Source organism: Podarcis gaigeae, assembly GCF_964106915.1.
Source record: "Podarcis gaigeae genome assembly, chromosome: 3".
Classification (NCBI taxonomy): Eukaryota; Metazoa; Chordata; class Lepidosauria; order Squamata; family Lacertidae; genus Podarcis; species Podarcis gaigeae.
The window spans coordinates 77050183-77073315 of record NC_139680.1 but is presented as its reverse complement, the minus strand read 5'-3'; the positions used below and the strand labels follow the sequence as shown (position 1 = coordinate 77073315).

The following is a 23133-nucleotide window of genomic DNA, read 5'->3' as shown; positions in this document are numbered from 1 at the left end:
GAATGCTTTTTAAGGTAAGCATTGCGAGTCAACAAGGTTTGTATTTATAGTCAAACATTTACAAAACTTGACACCGCTACTAGAGATTGGGTGAAAAAAATGAAGAAAATACCTTTGCCATTATATCAGCATATGCCATATAAAGATAATCTTCTTCCAGTTTACTGTAGTGTAATAAAATAAGGAATAAGTGGTTACTGTTTATCATAAAAGAGACAATTGTTACATACCCATGAAGGGTGCTTTTATGCGCCTGTAATTTTACATCAGGTAGCAGTTACTCATAGTGGTGCAGGTCGAACGGTTCATTGTCCAACTTTGACAAGGCTTCTGATGTTTTGCTGTCTCTATAGCCAGTTCTATGGTGGCAAGCCACCTTGGCCGTGAGTCCTGGAAGACCTGCTTCCTCCCTTGCAAGTCTGTTTTCGTCTGGCCTGGCAAGACAGGGCCCTGACTGACTCTAGCTGCAGAAGCTGAAATTGCTTGACAGACTCTTAACAGATTCACTATTGTTTAGTGAATTTTGGTGGGGTAAGAGGTGTTTGTTGCCATTATTGAAAAGTGGCAAACAAATAAAAAATTCCCTCACATTATTTTGCCTGTTCTCCTAGAATATGTTTTTCAGCAAATCAAATATAAACAAACAAGGTCATAACGACAATCATTATACCAAAATATTCAGTTAGTAATTGTTCTGTGCTTTTACTTCAGTAACAGAAGAAAAGACATCAACATCTTTCAAAATTCAACTTTGCTCAACTTTAGCTAAAACATTTTAGTTGAAATAGCTAAAGCCTTTTCTCTCTTAGTGATGAGTATTTTTTTTAAAAAAAGAGATATAGATGAATTCAAAATTAATTGGCATTTATACTTCACAATCCCATTCAAAAACCTAGGAGGGAAATAACTGAAGAACAAATAAAACACTGTGTTATATCCAACCAAGACATACTCAGAGCACACCCGCTGAAATCAATGGATCATGGCTAGTCCAGTGATTTCATTGGGTCTACTCCAATATTGATTTAGTACAATACAATTCTATGAACTGGCCCTAATTTATTTACATTTAGCCCATTACTATTTCCAAGTGAACTAAAAATGCAGATCTGGAGAGAAAGCAATGAATGAAAAATCATAAATATCCTCCCTCTCCCATCACTCTCACCATTTTTCAGTTAATGCTGTTCGACTGAACAGTAAAATAAGCTGGTGCAAAGGATCAACTCTCTTAATACATTCATCTTCTTCTGGTGGTTCTTCTCCAGGTTTCTATTAAAAAATATGAAAACATCAAGATTTTAAATATTTGATAACTTGTAAATGTGTTTATGTAGAAGCCTTATTCATATGGCATCAAATTTACTTCCATATAATGTTTACTTCCAGCGGGATGCTTGAGGAATTTGTTCTTTTCAATATGAGCTGAACTAATCCACATGCCTCAGACTAATGTGTGGATCAGAACTCAGTTGTACAAAGACTTTCCCCTTTCCCAAATATTATGTCAAAGCTCTTGACTAAAAAAAACACATCAAACTATGCAGTGTCTTTTTTTCTTTAAAAAATGTTTAGGGATACTCTCATTTTCCCACTCATATTGAAATACTGCCCCTCAATGAGGCCAAACTTAGATCCACAAAATTTTTAGGGGTATGCGTTGCGTACCCTTGCATCCTCCCCAGAAAAAAGCACAGAAACTATGTTTTAAAATAGCATGTTACACCATCTGCTAGCTACCAGGACCTGTGAGTCCCTCTGCACAAGAGTCACCAATAGGATTTTTAAATGGCTTTGCTATGGTCTCTTGAGAGTCTAAACTTAATCACATTGGCTAAAGAATTTCTAATGCCAACTGATGTCCATAAAAGAAATAACCACAGTCTCATGTCTTGTTGAAATCACTTTTATCTGAAAATCACATTACTGCTTGCTCATCGCAGCTCCAAACATGGAACTGGGGATCTGACTACATTATCTTCCCCCACATTTCCTTCATTGCCTCCAGTTTCCTGCCTCTCTGGATCTTACTTGCTGAAGCAGGTATTTTAGTCCAGCTGTTCAAAGTTCCTTTGCAGGGCTCCCTCTTGCCTGCTTTCCTGTTTCCACTTGATCCAGGAGTTTCAATGTGCCCTAGATTTAGGGACTGGGAAAGGTCTATTTTTCTCCCTATCCTAAGAATATGGTTGATCAGGCCAATGGCCCAACAAATCTAGCACCCTGTTTCACAGTGGCCAAGCAGATGTCTGCAGGAAACCAGCAAGTAAGACCAGAGCACAAGAACAGTCTCCCCTCCTTTTGCTTCCAGCAATTGGTGGCATATTCCCTGACGTTGCCACCTTTTGGAACTGCCATGCTGTGCACAGCAATTGCCCTCAACATCAACAAAAGGTTTTAAATACCATGAACTGCAAACATACTGCTAAATCTTCTATCAGTGTGTCTTCAAAGTAGTGGTCTTCTGTTTCCACCCATGACTTGTCATATCCTTGAAGAAAGAGATTGACAGCTCGATGCCTGAAAAGGAAAAGGGAAAGTGGTGTGTGTGTATGTGTATGTGTATGTGTATATGGCCATTCCATATTAGTCTAAAATTTTGAACATACCGAATAAGCAAAATAAATAAACTACAACTGGTGAACAATTTTTTTAAAAGAGGTCTTTGTTGTTCATTCCATAAAGCTTATTATGAATTAACTGGATATTATATGAGGATTCACTGACTATTAACATTCTATAAGCATGATCTGAAACTACATTTCACCTTTCCTCCCTTCTATAAAGTATTGACTATAAGAAGATTAAATAGATAAATAGATAGGTAGATGATAGATAGATAGATAGATAGATAGATAGATAGATGATAGATAGATATAGATAGATAGATAGATAGATAGATAGATAGATAGATAGATAGATGTGTGTGTGTGTGTTTCATGTTTTGTGGAATGTGATCCAATTTTGAAACTGAATTCTGATGTTATAGTTTTCATTCTCATTGCATTACATTGTACACTGCTTAGAGAGTATTGTGATTAAACATTATATACATTGTCTAAATCAGTAAATAAAGTAAGAAGCCTGTACTCTACGTGGGGCTGCCCTTGAAACTGACCCAGAAACTCCAGCAGGTGCAGAATGCCGCGGCAAGACTCTTTACATGGTCCTCACCATAGGATCACATTCACCCAGTGATATACCAGCTGCACTGGCTCCTGGTTCAAGTACAGGATCAGGTTTAAGGTGCTGCTTTTTAACCTTTAAAGCCCTATACGGCCTAGGACCCTCATACCTATGGGACTGCCTCCTCTGGTATGCCCCACGGAGGACCTTACAGTCTGCAAATAACAACACTTTGAAGATCCCGGGCCCTAGGGAAATGACTGGCCTCGACCAAAGCTGAGGCGTTTTCGGCCGTGGTCCCAGCCTGGTGGAACACACTCCCACAAAAGACTAGGGCCATGTGGGATTTGACATCTTTCTGCAGGGCCTGCAAGACAGAGCTGTTCTGCCAGGCCTTTGGCCAGAGTGCAGTCTGACCTATTTTCCTTTGTATAAGAACAAGCATGAAGGGGGCCTCCCAGCCTGTTCACAGGTCCTTATATGATCAGTGAAAACAGTTGGTCCTAGCAAGTATTAACCGCTCTCAGTCTTAACCTGATAACTTCCATTTGTCCAGATTTTAATTTGTCTGAATTAATTTTAAGATGTATTTTAATTAACTGGTGCCTTTTTTATGTATACTGTGTTATTTGTATGATGTTAGCTGCTCTGAGCCCGGCTCTGGCCAGGGAGGGCAGGGTTCAACTAATAATAATAATAATAATAATAATAATAATAATAATAATAAAGTTTCTTTTAGCAAAATACAAGCAGAGAAGCCAATAGGCTTGCAGAGCCTGACTGGGAGCCGCTATGATTGCTCTGATCAGCCACAATAATTTTTAAAGGAAGTGTATAGCCAACCTGCTAGGCATTTTTAAAGTTAACCATCTTAGTTCCTTGTTCAATTGTATTCCCTCATTCACCCCTCCCCTCCTAGTTAGCGATATACCTAGGTGGACAGTAATATAATATACACAAAGCTTCATGATCACACGCACCGTGGAAGATTATATAGTGGTGCCATTCTGAAGCAAGCTACCACCGCTCTTTTTCTCTGTTTGGATAGAAGTTTATGCCATACTGCTTTTTTTGATCTCTGAGGATGCTCAACCTGTAGCGCACAAGGAAACAGAAAACAGAAATTAGACACCTCTTCTAGACTGTTGCTTTATTGTTGTTTTTTAATTAAAACCTCGTAACAGTTGCAGGCCAAAATTAGTATGCTGAAGTATGGTGTTAGCTTCTTACTGGTTCATCTAAAATGCCCTAAGCCTAGAACACAGTGTCCCACCCAAAATTATCCTGAGTTAGGACATCTTGCTCTACTGGTTTTTAAAATGTAAGAAATATTATATGCAGTACTATGCATATAATTTGCATAGTATGTACAATAACCAAATGCACATATATGCAATAGATGCAATAACCAAATGTTATATAAATGGCAAAATGAAAACCTTTTTAAAAGGTTCTGGTCATCCCCATTCAAACCTTTGCCAGAATATTATGGCCACAATCTAGAAAATTATGCCCACAGAAAGTCTTTGAAAATATGTTTCTCGAACAACTGTTCCCCTGTTGCCCCACAGGAAACTGCTTTTAAAAATTAGATTTCAGAAGTCATTTGTAATACAACATGCAAGTCTGCTGTCCAAAGGAAAATAAAGCAGATGTTCCACAGGAAACATGGAAGATTTTGGATATGCTTAATGTTATCTGGAATATAGCTTACTACTTCTAGTAGTGGTGGTAGATGAAGGGACTAGAAGGGGAAAGGTTTTTCTTTTTAACTTCCCCACTTCTGATTTGAAAAAAAATAATAGTTCAGAAAACATTTAAACTACCCGTGGCATACTTGTTTATTTTGTAAGAAAGATCAAGACCATTAAAAAGAATTTAATGTTAATTGGAGTTAAATAGAATTAGCCAAAACATAAAATATAAAGAAAGTTACAAATGTTGCGTACATTGGTCACCACAGATTTACTTGGGAAACAATATTGGTCTTTATAGTTAATCAAAAGTTAGTACTTCAAATCACATGCTGGTGAGGTCACTTTTAAATTAAAGAACAGATCTCTGATAAAAGAGACAAATTTACCTAATTACCATGGGAGGGAAAGACATAAGGATCATACTGTGAATACGGAAACTTAATTAGTCAGGCAAAGAAATCAAAGCACCCTTTGGAGGTAACTGTGTATTACAATTGTGTATTACAAAACAACCCTCAGTGCAGAATAAACAAATGTGGAACAAGCATGTTATGAGAATGGGCATTTAAAAATGTGATTTAAAATATAAGTTAAAAGACAAAAATATATTCATGGGTAAATAAAACTATTAATAGGTAAAGCTAACATAATTAGCAATATGAAAAGACACTCCATACTTCCCCTTTTGAAAAACTTTCTGCCCCGACTAGGGAATTTCTGCAAGTAATAATAAAAAGTAAAGTAATAGATGAAGCAAAAAATGAAAGACCAAAACAATGTACTTTGTGTCACATATAGCTTTGGAGAAAAGTGGAAAACATTAAGACTTGATGGCTTTTGATTTAGGGCCAAACAACACACAAAGTCAAACATGTCACCTGGAACTGTGTGAATATTTTTAAAGGTGTACACAGCAGTCATTTTGAGACCCAATCAGGATCTCAGTAACATTTCCTCCTGCACTGTGTAGTCTCATGAACAACTCCAAAAGCTGCTAATTGGCATGGGAGGGAAGCTCTATTATTGTGTCAGTGGCATGTTTCAAAATATAACTGCAAAAAAACAGTCTAACTGGGAGGATTATCGTAAATCATGTTGACTTTACTCTGGTGGTAAGGTAAAGGTAAAGGGACCCTTGACCATTTGGTCCAGTCGTGACCGACTCTGGGGTTGCGGCGCTCATCTCGCTTTATTGGCCGAGGGAGCCGGCGTACAGCTTCTGGGTCATGTGGCCAGCATGACTAAGCCGCTTCTGGCAAACCAGAGCAGCGCACAGAAACACCGTTTACCTTCCCACCGGAGCGGTACCTATTTAGCTACTTGCACTTTGACGTGCTTTCGAACTGCTAGGTTGGCAGGAGCAGGGACCGAACAACGGGCGCTCACCCTGTCATGGGGATTCGTGGTGGGATGTGCCATTAAATTGTTAATCTCCTACTCATGGACAGCATGGAAGTTTTAAATGAAAGCTAAAGAAAATCACTGAGTTATCCCAACAAATACTGTGGATCTCTGTATTAAAAATACTTATGTATGCGCTTCCGAGTTGTTTTTCTGTAAAATACACATTCTGAACAAAATAGATTCCTGTGTCCATAATATTTTCTCCATACTGTACTATTGTGGTAGGAATCCCAGATTCCCAAATTGTCACAATGCTACAAAAAGTATATTTGAAAGCCATAGTTGAGTGCTTTTTTAAAATACACTTTAAGAAAATTAAAATATATATATCTAACCTGTTCCAGATGAAAAAGTACACTAGCTATATCCAGGACCCTTTCCACCGTCTTCTCTGGATCTGACGTAACTTCAGTCCTGTTTGGTAGATCTTTGTAAAGAGCAACCTGCCACCTAATGGCGGGATCTTCAAGCTGCAGGAAGAAGGGATTTTATGAAGAATGTAAGCATTAAAAATAAGTATCAACTTGCTAGGACCATTATCCATTCTTCTAACCAGAAGTAGCCTATGTGGGTTTGTCAAGTCTTACCCCATCTTTTCCTCCAGAATTACTAATGCTGGGCAAATAATCAAGTAGCAAGATACAACCTACAGCAGGGGGGAATTTATATAATTCACACTTCCGAGACTAATACTTGGACCAAAATGTAGCTATCCCTTCAGATTTCACACTTTTCCAAATTTTGTGATAGAGTTATTGGCTCAAAAATGTACTGAATGTTTAAAAAATGCATATTTTAGAATATATTTTTAGAAATCTCAGTTAAAATTTGAATACAGATAGACACACATGCACTGCAGATTAATGTGGAAACAGGGTGGACAAGTGCAAAGCTGACATGAACTGGACCAGTCCATCCATCCCTACCTCCAGATGTTGTTGAATGACAACTCCCATCATTCCTAACCACTGTTCATGTTGGCTGGGGCTAATGAGACTTTGAATTCAACAACATCTGGAGAACCACAGGTTCCCCACCGTTCTTAAAGGGGATAAAAAAAGCTGTTTTGACTTTCTAGTCCTTTACCTTGAAAGTTCCAGCTGCTACCATGATAGCATGATAGTTAATGAGTTTCAGCGGTCCCTTGGTTAAGGGCAGATCATAAATAGCATTATAAAACTTCTTAAATTAGGCCAGTACTATTTCAAAGCAGGAGTGTCTACCTTACTGAATACAGCAGGGCTTAGTTCTGAATAAACATTCATAGGACCACACCTGATGCAAGAAGTGGCAAAAAAAAAGCACCCCTGACCATTAAGTCCAATCATGGCCGACTCTGGGGTTGCAGCGCTCATCTCGCTTTATTGGCCGAGGGAGCTGCGGGGATTTGAACTGCTGACCTTCTGATCGGCAAGTCCTAGGCTCTGTGGTTTAACCCACAGCGCCACCCGCAAAGTGGCAAGTGAACAGCAAATAACAGATAAGAGCCAGATGCCGGCATAAATGAGGCTACAACTTAATTGTCACAGAAAGAAGAGATTTGGTGTAGGCATGGATTGAATGATCAAGCAGCACGTAGGTTACTCTCTTGTACATAAGCTTGCAAACATAAAATACACTATTTCCCCCAACCATGCCTCTAATCTACTCCCCATCGTTGTCATGCAGATACCAAGCAGCCAATATCTCCATTATCTCAAAGACAGAACTTTTCAGTAGCTTAACAGTTCCAACTGCTGCAGGATAATTAGCCTTCCAGATATACAATATGATATATTGTTCTTTTATTGTATATTCCTTTCATATTTATATATTGTTCACTGCTCTGAGGAGCTTTGGAGCAAAAAGTGGTGGGTGGGTGTCTGTACATGTATATTAGGATTATTCATTAATTTATATACTGCTTAATACCAAGATGGCTTTTAAGACATATCTAAGAATCATATTAAAATATGTCTATTGTATATTACAGTGATTCAGAAATGGTTCTGCACGGCAGTAGCACAATGTGGAGGCATTAAAATAAAAGAGCTCTCCATCCATCATGTAGAGTGCAGAGTTCCTGCGCAAGGGCCAGTTGCTCCCAAAAAAATGCAGTACAGTGGTACCTCCGGTTAAGTACTTAATTCGTTCCGGAGGTCTGTTCTTAACCTGAAACTGTTCTTAACCTGAAGCACCACCTGAAGCTAATGGCACCTCCTGCTGCTGGTGCGCCACCGGAGCACGATTTCTGTTCTCATCCTGAAGCAAAGTTCTTAATCCGAGGTACTATTTCTGGGTTAGCGGAGTCTGTAACCTGAAGCATCTGTAGCCCGAGGTACCACTGTAGTGTCATAGAAACTTTCCAGTTGAGGGTGCAATATACATGGTAAGCAACTCTTGCATATTACAGGTGCTTTAAAGAGCTGCTGCCACACAAAAATGCTTCCAGCAGATGAGTGAAACATTGCAACGGTTAATTGCCACTAAGCCAATAGCATACTACTCCAAACAAACCACAATGTGAAGCCAAAGTCTGTTTGAGTGCAACCATCACAATCCCTGGTTCACAAGTAACACCAAGTCAAGGACAGTGATTTGTTGCTCCTTCTAACATTAGGGAAGGAGCAAAGCAGAAGTAATCTGTGAGTACACTCTATAAGTAGAAAACTAAACTGGATATTCCTAAACTATGTGCTTTAACCTAAAAGGGCATTAAAACAGCTACACAAAGGAGTGTTAGTTCCTATGAAACACAGGGCCAAGCATGAGATATTTGACTCTTTTTAAAACAAAACAAAAAAATCAACTACACAGATGGTATCATGAACACCATACATAAGATACAAGGGGGACCAAGATGCAATACTTTAAAATTACCTTGCCCTGTAAGTGAAGGTTATTACGTATAATATCTCGAACTTCATCTTCTGTGTCTTTCTGCCAAGAAAATATACATATTATCAATAGGTTCATTTTGTTACAAGCATGCAGTTCTGAAAATGCTATATAACAGATCTGTAAGTTAATCATATTTGCCAGTAGTCAAAACAGGTTATATTTTGAATGGTGGTGGTAAGACAGTATATGGTATATTAGATTGTAGTTTATTCTGTTACTAATATCTGCCTTAGGTGTGGGTGGCAATTGCCCTGTTAACTGTGGAAACAACTGTAGTTGTGCATGTGTTTCCTTTGAGTATGGTGTGCAGAAGACCTCCAGTGCTTTTGCAAAACATTTTAAAAGAATACTTGGGAGGGGGGATCCAGTTCTCACTCATCCAAGTCATTTATAAAGATGGCAAACAACAAAGGCCCCAGAACAAAACCTTGCGGCACCCCACTTGTCACTTTTTCCCCAGGATGATGAGGAACCATTAAAGGGGGCCTAGTTGAAAACTGTGTTATTTGTTTCATATCCTTGTCTGCTTCATTAAACTTTGCAGTGCAGCCCTACATATATAAAAAAGTGATCGCAGCTCTATGCATCCTGTCTGCAGTACCCAAATCCTGTTTAGTGATGGTAAAACCACATCATTTTTATATGGTCATTTTATGAAGTGGGTGAGTGAGTGACGCGGCTGTGATGGGGCATGGCTGATTCACCACTGGCTCCTTCCCATAAGTAAGCCCCATTCAGTGCAAAGGAACTTCCTGCACTCTTTTGCTGCAACCTTGCCTCTTGCATGCAGGTGCCCCGTGCTACTGGGAAATGTGGCAGCTACCAACACACCTGAAAGCAAGAAGCAAGCAAAGTTGAAAAGTAGGGAGAGAGGATGGGCTTGGTGCTTCCTCGGTCATGAACTCCTACTCACTGAGAAGCTACACTGAGTGCAAAGGGACTTTCTTTCAGGTAAATCGGCCCAGAAAGGAGAGGAAGTTGCGCTTGGAAATGGACAGAAGCTTAAAGAAAATGAGGCAGGGGGTTAAAGATGACACAATCTAGTTGTGGGCACTGCAGAGAAATCTGAGAGAAAGTAAGAAACCACATATGCCAAACATACCTCACAGGATAAAGCATTTTACCTATAGAAATCATTCTGAAGAATGGCAGGTATTGAAAAACATATAGGACAAGTAAGAGGGAACACATCACCTCTCTACCAACTTAAATAGAAAAACAGATCTATATAGTTAACCTACCATACTTAATCTGTTTTTTGCCAGTGCAATTAGTTCTTGGTCACCGGGGGCACAAATATTTAGCCCAACAGGCAGAAGTCTTTTTAAAGCTGCCACAATAAGGGAAGTCTGTGTTGAATAACGATCACCTTTCCGCTTCATTTTTTTCCTTTCCTGATCAGAAACAGCTGCCTGCAATATATAAGAAGAAATCCATTTTCAGGTTGTAAAAAGAACAACTGGTCTTACCTTAAGTGTAGTTTTGAGAGTGGGGCGTCGTATCCAATGGAATGGAATGGATGTTCGTGAGACACTAGACAGGAGCAAAGACTTGTGGGAAGTAGGCTGGACTCCCTCAGTTTTCTGGATTTGCCAAGCCAAGTACTGACAGAGTCCGTAATGAGAAAAAAAAATCTGCCTACTTCCCCCTTCTGGAAATTTCTATAATAAAATCTCTAAATTGCTAAGTATCTGAAAGGCAAGGAAACACAACACAAGGAACGTGACAAACTAGCACTCAGGTTAGGCCATATTCCTCCCAACACTGTATAGCAGAGCACCCTATGGTTGGGTCCATTGGATACAATGCCCCATTCTCAAAACTACACTTCAGGTAAGACCAGTTGTTATTTTTAGTTCATGGGGCGTCATATCCAATGGAATGGGACATACCACAGCGGAGTCACCAATTCAGGCAGGTCCCATTTCTGCAATACACTGACTATAATACCTGTTGGAGCACCGTAGGACCAAAGACTGCCTGAGCTGAGAACAGCTGGTCCAATTTGTAATGTCTGGTAAAGGTGGAAGATGCCAACCAGGTGGCTGCCCTACAAATGTCCAACATGCGCCAAAATGTGAGATGGATGGGGTAATTTAAGGGAATGATAAGGCAAGAAAACACAGGCCCTAATCCATCTCGCTAAGGTTGCTTTGGATAGACGAGTGAAAGGATACAAATATAGAGTCAGTATTTTGGAAGGATTTTGTAGAATATAGGTAGACTTTGAGAGCTCTGTGCACGTCCAGGGAGTGCCAGGCTTGCTCCTTAGGATGTTTTGGATGTGGACAGAAAGTCGGGAGAATCAGTTCTTGTTGGACATGGAACCTGGATAGCACTTTCAAAAGGAAGGAATGGTCTGAACATAGCACCATCTTATCCTTGTGGAAAATACAAAGATGTTTAGGTGTAGAAAGGGCTGAAAACTCTGACACTCTGCATGCCAAAGTGATTAACACCAAAAAGAGAACTTTGAAAGAATGGAGAAGGGAAATCTAAAGAAAAGGGGGGCTTCAGAAACTAGTAAAAAACTTAACTGAGTCAGGACAGCTGAGAGGAATGAACTGTCTGCATCTAGACAGAAGGAAAAACTGAGGGAGTCCAGCCTACTTCCCATGAGTCTTTGTTCCTGTCTAGTGTCTCGCAACAGAGTGAACACCCATTCCATTCCATTGGATACAACGCTCCATGAACTAAAATACAAAAACAGTCACCTATTCAATATAGTTGACCCCAAAAAAGGGGGCACAGGAGGAAAGATTATCACACACAACAAAAACCAAGACTCTAAATGGAATCTGGACTAATTTTTATCATTCAAGCATTTGTTTTAAAAAGATGATGGAAACAAAGGAAGCAACAAGAAGCAACAAGCAACTATTTATGGTGATTATCACCATAAATCCTACACTACTCCATCATAAACATGAGTAGTCTGGCAAGTTTTCAGTATTTGCCACACTTGCGAGGAAAAGGCAGATGAGCATTATGAGCAAATGTGTAATTTGGAGAAAGTTGGACTTGGTTATTAATCGCTTCGAGGTTTTATTACTATCAAGCAGTCTATACATTTTGTAAAATAAAGAAACAAATGGAAAAACACGTTCCAAACTAGAGGAGTTTGCTTCCAACCTATACCAATCCAAAATTCTTATTCATCTCTAAACCAAGTATTCTTAGAAAATATGGTAATGGTATAAAGAATGTATATGAAATGTAAAAGATTATTAATTCCAAAATTGTTTTTGCTGCAACAACTTAAAGCAAAAAGGGGATTGGTCAGTATATGTTGAGAAAATTCCATACAACTTCTGTAGTTTTATATACCTTAGACATCTTGGACTTTGTATCAGTAATAAGGAAAGACATGTTGTTGATTTCATTCTGCACAACAAAATTTTGTTCTTCCCTTTTAAAATTCTGAAATTGTATAAAGAACATTTTGTTAAATACACAAATTAGAAATCAGAAGACACCCTCAATCCTTCTTACTCGTGTGTGGAAGAATCAACCCACAATCCCTGGTTTAGAGTAATGTCTGAGTGAAGGACTGTGGTCTGTTTTGCTACAAACAAACATAAAGCCAAGATTTGGTCGTAGTTTACCAATCATAGTTTGAGGAAACCAAACCATAGCCTTGTTTTGGATATAATTCTGAACTAGGTATTGTGGTTTGAGTCCTCCATGCACTAGGGAGGAGGAGTAAAACAGTCAGGTAGTTCATCATGAATGCATCTGTTAGCTATGTTTAACCACAATATGAAAACTGGGTCCTTCAAACCTTACTTCAGGACCTGTATAAAGTTTATCTTAGTCATCAAGACCTGTATAAAGTTTATCTTAGTCACTAGATTCAATTAATAATATAGTAAATTAGGCATTTAAATATAGTATAACTAACCTTTATCAGTGAACAACAGTCATCTTAGAGATTGAACTAAATGAAGGTTCACAAATAAATATTTGCAGAATCCGCAAATAAATATGACAGTGGTGATACAATACAAGCCTAATACAAACGAACTTTTTGTAATATTTTAAAATGTGGAAAATGCTATATATTGTATACTCTGTTCACTCTTCCTAACAATCCTGATAGGGCATGGTTGCTTCCATCTTAAGTGCCTCCACTGAGAAGTTTGGGCTTTAATTCAGGTCATATGCCTTTTTATTCACTGAATCACATCACTGCATTAATACAAACATCTGCTAGGAAATAAATGCACACTCACATATTCACTAAGGAATTGTAAAAAATTGCCACCAGTTAAACAAGGTATGGACTTTTCAGAAATGACACCTTCCACAATCTCTTTAAAATTATTCCTTGTTTAATGTCTGCACAAAACCTTCCTCTCAACCTTTTGGTTCCTGTCATATTGTCTCTCTTTCCATATCCCCTACAATGATGGGCATTCTATCTGTTTTGCTATAAACAAAAATAATGCATTTACATGGGATTTTGACCAGTAAATGAATACATCAGCAACCATACGAAACAGGTCCTCTGCCTCTGGATTAGGTTCTTTTAGCCACTTTGCTCTGAAATTAAATAAAGAAAAATGTTTTCCATCACTTTTATTATTCCAGATAAAGCAGTTTACAAATTTTTCATAGAGCATTTAGCAAAGTCTGCATTTATCTTAACTTTCTGGACTAGAGATTGTACTTCCCCACCTGTTCTCTCCACTATTCATTTCTGATAAAGAGTGAGGAGTCTGGGTGTGTATCATTCTGGCAGAGAAGAGATTACAACTTGTGGATCACAGACTTGCAGAACCCCAAAATACTGCTTTGAGGTGTGTGTTTTTCCATCAAACTGACTATAGATTTAATGAAATAAATAAATGAATAGATTTATAAGCCATGTACCTGTTGTAGTCCACAAATCTAATCAACAATGGGTAGAAGGCGTAAAGGTCCCGTGCCAATATTGTGAACTCATCTAGGATGAGGAGTTCTGCCTCAGACATATCTCCTCGACCTTCTGCTCTTAAATGTTCTTCATCAGATATAACCATTGCAGCTTTTTTCTTCAGTTTCTCCATCAGTGGCAGAAAATGCGTTTTCAGGAGCTGAGGCTTCACTTTGCTTATGATAGGCTGAGAAAACACTATGTAAGGAATTCATTAATTTTATAGCATACTAATATATGAAACTATACTAAAAGATGTTGCATTCCCATAGTAGGTATATTATACTCCAGTGACTACTCTCTTCCTCCAAACATCTATTTCATTGTCAGGGTCCTGGTTCAGTTCAAAGGCATGCAAACCTGGAATCGCCTACTGAATTCTGTTCAATTCCACCTATATCCAGTCTTTTGCAAAATCTTGTCAATTCTTTGTTCCTATCACTAGAACTACTTACACTGTCTGATAATTTAGAATACCACAGCCTATTGTCCTTGCTGGTCTTTTCCATTTAACACTCTTTAATTAATTAGAAATCTGTCTGCTGAAATAATCTATGTTTACATTTCTCAATTTCTTATTTCTTTTTAATGTATCCTTGTCCGGCTTAAAATCCAGAATTGTATTAAGTATTTGCATAGCAATGGAATCCAAGCAAAAATAAATTAAATAATTCATATTATTTTTCTTTCATTTTACCTGCTAGTTTCTTCATCCAGGCTCCCTCATCTATGCCCAAATTATTATGTATTATTTTCAGTATATTTCCTAGAAGGGTATTCATATGCTCTGAAGTCAAAGCTGTGCAGCACATTTCACTATTGTCAGGGTTGCTTTCTGGTCCATGCTCCCACCAGTGTGACATGTAGCTACAGAGCATAGGCAGTACAACTTCCATTACATGAGGCATTTGTGTGTAGCGAATGCCGGATTCAGCTAATTCCACAATTTCTTCCATTAGCTTCTCCAGAGAAGGAATGTTTGGAGAAAGTTCTTCTACACTGTTTGGTAAGCTAAGACCTAAAAGAAATAATATCAGTAACAATAAAAAAAAACTTTACTTGGCACCAATAATGAACAAACTCTTATATTTATCCTGATGAGATTTTTCCTTTCATACATCACTAGTATTTTAGTTAAGACAAAAATACACTTTTATCCACATTACGAAGAGATGTGATTTAATATCCATTATTATTAACATCACTTAATGGTTCTTTGTTCTAATAAGTGCTTTATAATTTTTGTTAAATATGCAAATAATATTATTTACCTTAATGCAATCTAAAAGTAAATGATCAAAATGAATTGAAAGCATATATTTGAAACCTTTGTTCAAGGAACCCTCCAAGCCATGGGAACAAACCATATTTTTTAATGTTCCTCCCTCTTCCTACTCCTTCACTCACACATGTGGTTTCATTAAATATTATCTTACTTCATCAAAACATAGTTTACTATTACATTCAAATCACCAAACCATTACAATTAGAAAATTGTAATTTGGGATCAAACTGTAGCTTGCAATTCATATTTGGAAGCCTCACTCATCAATTCAGATAATAGCCGAGTTGTCTTTAGATCAATAAAATCTCCTTATGAGTGAGAGGGGAAGATAAGAGGAAGGGGGAGGATTGTGATGGAGCCCAGATTTCAAGAACTTCTGGTGCATATTTATAATGAGCTTTCACAACTATGAATTTGTCACCCATGAGATCTAAAGCAGGAAATAATGATGGTTTGTTTAAAACAAGGTTAACCTCAAATCATGGTTTATTAAACTGGTTTATTTAAAAAAAAACCAGTTTGTTGAAATAACAACAATTTAGAGTTCAGATATCAACTACTATTAATCAAAAACTAAAGAAAAAGCTTCTACTCTTCTCCTTATGCCAAATAAGTGAGCCCAAGGCCTGCTGTAGTTCATTCTCATCACAATAAACCATGGTTTATCACGACATTTGAACTGCCAATGTATCAACCATATTAACAGGAAGTCACCTTGATTTCAATTGAAAACTCTGCCTCTTAACTCCATATTGTCCACTGAAGACAATATGCCTTTAGAAGTTTAGGCACTTGCCAAGGAACTAAGCAAATATAAAAAAGCAGCAGGCATTAACACGTAAGAAGGTCATAAAATGAAAGGCATCTACATAAGCAGTGGTGTCTGGATAATTTATGAAATTTATGTTGGAAGCCGTTTTTTGTACCTGTTCTATCTCTTGTAGTCTTGGTGTTGTAAATAGAATGTGTGTTGTGATGGTTCAGATGCGTTTCTAAGAATGCCACAGGAAAGGCACCAGCAAAAGCAGCTAAGCATTCGCCTAAGGCTGAGCGCTGCCTGCAGAATCAAAAATTCAAGTTAGAGAAGCAGCAGAAATAAATAAACCACCCATTGAAAGCTCAGGAGAATATAATTATCTTCAGCTGGAACCAGAAAGCCAGTAGACACCAACTAATATTCTCAACAAGGATACAACCAGTGAAAGAGCCCTATATGCAATTACCATCCACTTTATTTCTGAAGGCAACAGACCTCAGAGGAGGGAGTTTGATGCACAACTTAAAACGCAAGGCAGGTTCACTTGATATGGCCTTTATTTATTGCGTTACACAAAAAGGGAATTAATAAACTGAAGAAAGTAGCCATTTGTTGGGTCTGTAATCCCATTACCTATGTCAGCTGAGGATGACTCTCACCATCAGCTGAAACCTCGGAAGGTAGAAAATAACTATTACCAATGAACTAAACTTGGTCCACCAGCTGTAACTATTCCTAGGAAATTGTGCACTTGCTACTATGACACATGTCATAGTAACCTCTAGGCTAGGCTAGACTACTGTAATGTGGTGTGCACGGGGCAGCATTTGAAAACTGTTTGGAAAATTAAAATAATTCCAAAAGTACCATTGGTACCCACTTGAAGGGTAGTTTTACATTGCTTTGCATAAGCTGGATGAATGGTTAAAAGAAAGAGACAGGTTTTTCAACAGCAGCACCCTAATTGTGGAACCCAGGAGCAGTGCATTGGTGCTCTCCTGACACCTGTGCTGCTGCTGCTTAGCCAAATGGGCTAGAGCAGGGCCAGGTAGCAGCAGCAAGGACAGAGCTATCCAGATGCACTGGCAAGACCACTGCTGCCAATCTGGTGCTGCCACCAGTTTCTTCCCCAACCTCATCCCCCGCCCCATCCAGGCAGACAGTGATGCCATCCGTGTCAAGAAGTTGGCTCCATGGCTCACCAGATGCCCTATTACTGTAGAGATCCAGCAAGGCAACCTGGCTTTTTACCTTTAGAAAGTGAATTAAGAATTGTTTTGTTCCAGTAGGTCTTTGGAGACAAGCACTTTTTGATTACATGAACTGGTATAAGTGTTTATATCTTCAATCTACTGGCCATATTAACCCCCTCCCCCCCCCTTTCAGCTCTTGATTTTATATTGCTGTTGTTTCTGTTTGACATAAATATTGTTAACTCCACTTACGGCTCTATAGAGCTATGTTTGGCAGGATGTGAAGTTTAAAATGAGTACACCGTTTCACTGAAGTGACTGATAAAATTTCCAGATTTGCAACAGAGGCAGGATTCCACCCTAAAAGTTCACAAGACATTTTTGGTAGTGTTTTTGGTGTTTCCCTCTTACCGCTCCACATAGATACTCTTGCTTGTCCCCAGAGCATACAAACTGGCCAATATTCTGTAACAAGAGACTTGAACATCTTCCACTAAAGAAAATGGAAATAAAAGAAAGCATTTTAAAGGCAATTCATTTCACCAATATGCAAAACACAGCTGAGAAGCCAATGTAAATCTTTCGGGAAACCATTTTAAACAATGTTAAGTATTATGTATGGAATTATTATAATATGCAAAAACAAAAAACTGATTCTATCATGAAATAAAAGTTATATTGTCACATCAAACATACCAAGAACGTGTCTAAATTCTACGACACAAAGGGTTGGAGCTGCGGAAAGCTGACTTTCCTGCCCCCTCCCTCCCCCCCTCTCCCTCAATATGTCTTTTCTTAAGGGCAGGGGACCCTCCTGAACATGATGGGTTGCAGCCCAGGGAAGAAAGCGGGTTCCTGAAAATTGCATGGACGTACCTTCCATGAGTTGAAGTGCCACTCATGGAAGATGTCACCACCTGTTTTGCAAGGATCGCCTCTTCCACCACAGTCCCCTGCACAATAGCCACCCTCATTCAGCAGGCCCTCCCAACTTGAAACTGCCAGGGAGAGGCAGTGGCAGGAAAAACCGCTTCTACCAGCCTCATTTCCCCAGATCATCTGCTGCCACCTTATTCAACCTAACTCTTCATCATAAGTGGAGTGGTGGCAGCCACAGAACCCTAAATTGGCCAGCTGTTCTGGGAATCTAAATCCTGGGAGCAGGGATCCCAGGGCTGGTAGAAGGAGGAGCCAGTAGAGCAGTACAGCTGTTGTAGACTTAGAGGTGCCATACGTCCAGATTTTCCTGGACATAGGAATACCACAGTTGACAGCAGTGTCTGTGCAGAAATTGAGCAAATGTCCAAGTAAAAAACGGCATATTTTATTTTTTCCTTGATTGTGTCCTAAAAGCTCAACAACTTTGGGCAAGCTACTTGGTTCAAAAACTTTTCTGTCCAAATTTTCACTGCTTGAAATGTGGCAACGCTATGCAGTCTGTGGCTTGCCTGAGCCACCCCATCCACTGCCTCTTGTCCCACTGAAATTCACAGTGCCATCTGTCCGTAAGTCAAACAAATGGCAGTGTGATGACATTTCCATTTTTCTTATATGTGTAGATAATCACTAATCAGAACTGTGGCAAAGGCAGAGATAGAATATTTAAGTCATTAACATTAATCCTAGGGTCTTTATGCTAAAATTATTGAGACCAACTGCAACTAAATCAAGGCACTGCCTACAGTAAATGCCTGGAATATTAGTAGCCAGGCTTTATTAATGTCAAACACAAAATATTCAAGACTTGGTGATATAGAAGTACCTCATATTTCTATTTAAATACCTACGTATTAAATCTTCTCCAAATTGATGCTGTCCAATGTGTTCAAATAATGAAGATAGCACTGGCAGAAGAGCCATAGTGGTATAGTTAATTATTTGTGTCACTCCTTTTGGCTGAGTCCTAGTGTGCGTAAACTGCCCTTGCTTAAGATTCTCCATTGTCTTCTCCAGGTCCTCTGCAGCATTATCCAAAAATGTCCTCAAAGCCATCTTAACAGACTCCAGTCCTGTCTTCATCACTGTCCTACATATTTATATGCACATAAAATAATATTAAATTATGTAATACACAAAAGGAATAAAATTCCTTAGTCCCCACAATATATAAAATAGAAGGGTGGAGACCTGTGAAAAATCTCTTTAGCAATCAATGTAAGTGATGAGAAAAATGCACAAGAGGGCAGCAGCAGATCATGCAACTATTGCATTAATCATACCCATGGTAGATAAAATACTGTATATATCATATGGCTGTCTGAGCTGATTTTACATCGACAATATTTAAACTGCATTGTTGAAACCAAAAAGGCAGGCTTATAGCTTCTAATAATAGCATAACCCAGCTATTTTGATCAAAACTGACATTTTTTAGAATAAAATGAGGTCAAACCAGTACTAAAATTTAGTATCAAGAGGATGAAAAATGTTTCAGCATATTTCATTTATCTATTTATCTATAATGACCCATCAATGTCCACAGGGCTTTATAGAATACAAGCAAAAAGGTCCCAGTTTTCACCATTTAAACCAGGCTTCCTCAAACGTGGCCCTCCAGATGGTTTGAGACTACAATTCCCATCATCCTGACCACTGGTCCTGCTAGCTAGGGATCATGGGAGTTGTAGGCCAGAAACATCTGGAGGGCTGAGTTTGAGGAAGCCTGAAACAAAGGATTAGCTGTTTTCACTAGGGAATAGGCATGGGCATGGATACATTTCCCCTGATTGAAGTACCGTATTTTTCCCTCTATAACACGCGGATTTTTTCTCCTAAAAAGGAAGGGGAAATGTCTGTGCGTGTTATTGAGCGAATGTGTGGTCCCTGGAGCCAAATAGCGCAAGTGGAGGAAAAAAAAAAAGCAGGCAAAAATCAAATCGCGCATCTCGGAGAAGGGAAACCTGAAAAGAGGAAGCGGCTGCTTTCCTGCATTCTGCCTCAGGGTCTTACTGCCCACCCTCCTCTGTTTCCTTGTTGTGTTTGCTCAAACGGAACAAAGAGCAGGGAAAGCCCCTCCCCTCCAGGCAAGCAGAGGGGAAAGCAGAGTGTCGTCTCTGTGCTTGGTGCTGCTGAAAACATGCAGAAGGGAGAGAGAGAGCACGTGAGCTGGCTGGCTTGGGTGGGTAGGTGAGGGAAAACTTTTGCCTTCCTTTCCTCCCTCCCGTTATACCCCTCTCCTGCATTCTTAGCCAGCTGCTTCTCTGCACACCCCTCCCGTGCTCCTTGTCCATTCTGTGTTTTTCCTTCCCTCCCCACTTAAAATGTGGTTAAAAAGCATGGATCCACATGGATTCTCAGGATCTTTGCATTGGGTCACCCCAAATTCACCATCAGATCACATAGCATGTCCATGGCTACCGCCTGCCCCTCAAAAATCACACACCCACTGTTGCCTGGGGCTGCAATGGTGCAAAAACATGGTTACAAAACATGGATCCACATGGATCCTCAGGATCTTTGCACTGGGTCACCCCAAATTCACCATCAGAGCACACAGCATGGCTACAGCCTGCCCCCCAAAAATCACACAATGGTGCAAAAACGTGGTTACAAAGCATGGATCCACAGGGATTCTCAGGATCCACAGGGATTCTCAGGATTTTTGCATTGGGTCACCCCAAATTCACCATCAGATCACATGTCTGTGGCCACAGCATGAAGCACAAAAATGATACATCTACTGTTTCATTCAGAATGTTTTTCCCCTTGTTTTCCTCCTCTAAAAACGATGTGCGTGTTATGGTCAGGTGCATGTTATAGAGCGAAAAATACGGTAATTACTAATACTTTAGATTAGCAACAATTCTCCATTCTCCATTTTGTTTTTTACTCTTTTTAAATCATCTTATGTGTAAATCCTGGTTGTTTAGAAGACAATTAATAAATCAATGCTAACTGTCCCTTCCAACATCCCCAACCAACTTATTTATTTATTTACTCATTTATTTGCTTTAGTATTAAAATGGTGAACCACTTCGGGCACTTGGGCAGAAAGGAAGTATAAGAAAGAAAGAAAGAAAGAAAGAAAGAAAGAAAGAAAGAAAGAAAGAAAGAAGAGATATATATGAAATAAACTATTGAGCTTTGTGTTCCAAATCAACTTTAGTGACATTTACTTTGGAATCGAAACAATACTTCAATGAACTTATGCTTAGCATTTTACCTTGCATCCAAGGTCTGTCCCAAAATATGCAGACAATTGACTATTGAAGTTGCATCATTTCCTGAGAGGTGAGATAAGAGAGTAATTATAGTATTCCTTTCTTCTAACTATTCTTCTGGTGAATTAACAAGTGGGGAAATGTGCATCAGAGATGAAAATTGTTGACAGAATGTTAACTAAAATATTGTTTCAACCCTTTTAGCAAATGCCAAAAGCAGAAACAATTATCAAAAGCACCATAAAGCTGGTTGAAGCAGACAAAACATATTTCATGAATGTGGTGAGCAACACAAAACAGTATTTATGTGATTTTATAAGTGCAGTTAGATCTGTGTATCTCTTAAAGATAGGGGCAGGCCTGTAATTCAACCCAAAGCAGAAACCTCAGTCTCCTTTCCTCACTCTCTGTACGACTGCATTGAATTTAGAAGCCTGTATGTCATTATATAGATGCTACTATATACCACTACTGAAACTAAAGCTACCATATACCAAATAACTTAATTAACGAGCTTTCAACTTCTAGAAATCCTTTTTCAATTATAGTTGGGATTTGATCATGCTGATATCAAAAAACACTCTCTTGAAGGGCCATTATATAGTAGATATTTTGTTAAAGTGCGAGTCAAAGGTAAACACCCAGAAATCAATTCAGTCACACATAAGCACTTTGAGGTGTTTTAAAAAGTGAGTTCTAAAAATTGTTTCACTTTTGTGGGATTATATCTCCTGTGAGTTGCAGGTGTTGTGATGCAGGGGGTTGGACTCGATGGCCCTTGTGGTCTCTTCCAACTCTATGATTCTATGATATAGAAAGGACTGCAGCTGGGATCCAAGGAATGAGGTTTTTTCCCCCCAACAGCAGCGCTGGTATTATATGATCAACTAAACTATAAAGCACAGAAACATGCTATCTGTTCCTAAAGTTATTGGAATTATTTCCTGTGTGGATTCCACATAATGGCAAAAACAGAATAAGGTTGTGATGACACCATTTATATTAACGTGTTAGCAGTATTAAGCCATATTGAGCCAATATATATGTAAAACTAATTAAAGTGTGTGGGTTAATAATGCTTTAAAATCAGATTGCTGTCCTCCTTGCAAATATTTTAAGTTTGATGTAGAATTCTTTTCAGACTCCAGAAGAAAAGCAAAAAGCCTAACTGTATAAATGGAATCTCATGACAAATTTAATGAGAGCAAATGAGCTAAAACCTATGCAAAAATCATATATGTTGAAATTAAATGATAACTGCAAACTGCAATTTTTATTAGGAAACCTGAAATCCACAATAAAAATTAAAAGAGAGTACAAACTGTGGCTAAAGAAGACCAAATTATTAAACATTTATTAAAACAGGGATAGAGCTTAGAAATACAAAAATTATAACTGTTTCCAATTACTTTCAAACAAAAAATTCTATTGGTATATATCAGTTTATTAATTTAAAGCATTTATATACCGCCTTGAATACAAGGCACCTTAGCAAAATTAAAAAAAGGAAAATAACAATAAACTAAACAAATGGTAGATAAAAGTGAAAATAATAATCTGTTTTTTAAAAATATGTAGGGTATTGAAATGTTTCTAAATGGTTCAAAATGTCTATATGATAGATATATATCTAGCATCTAAAAGATGGCAAAGTTGGTGCCAGGCACAACTCCTTAGTGAAAAACTCCAATACTGAAAAAGCCCTCTTCCTTATAAATA

At 38.5% G+C, this 23133-nt stretch overlaps 1 protein-coding gene across 14 annotated transcripts in view; it reads right to left on the bottom strand.

Annotated features, from left to right (window-relative positions):
• The window catches only part of RYR2 (ryanodine receptor 2), a 249060-nt gene that overhangs the window by 55117 nt on the left and 170810 nt on the right, over nucleotides 1-23133 (bottom strand). For all 14 annotated transcript variants that reach the window (XM_083731885.1, XM_083731893.1, XM_083731891.1 and 11 more), the window contains 15 exons: nucleotides 21417-21477; nucleotides 19042-19280; nucleotides 17666-17747; nucleotides 16231-16361; nucleotides 14717-15037; nucleotides 13977-14217; nucleotides 13559-13646; nucleotides 12432-12524; nucleotides 10346-10516; nucleotides 9084-9143; nucleotides 6560-6694; nucleotides 4104-4216; nucleotides 2421-2517; nucleotides 1169-1272; nucleotides 113-164 (listed from right to left, as the gene is read on the bottom strand). In XM_083731885.1, the coding sequence (XP_083588011.1) occupies nucleotides 113-164; nucleotides 1169-1272; nucleotides 2421-2517; nucleotides 4104-4216; nucleotides 6560-6694; nucleotides 9084-9143; nucleotides 10346-10516; nucleotides 12432-12524; nucleotides 13559-13646; nucleotides 13977-14217; nucleotides 14717-15037; nucleotides 16231-16361; nucleotides 17666-17747; nucleotides 19042-19280; nucleotides 21417-21477 (1988 nt within the window). The remainder of the gene's footprint in view (nucleotides 1-112; nucleotides 165-1168; nucleotides 1273-2420; nucleotides 2518-4103; nucleotides 4217-6559; nucleotides 6695-9083; nucleotides 9144-10345; nucleotides 10517-12431; nucleotides 12525-13558; nucleotides 13647-13976; nucleotides 14218-14716; nucleotides 15038-16230; nucleotides 16362-17665; nucleotides 17748-19041; nucleotides 19281-21416; nucleotides 21478-23133) is intronic.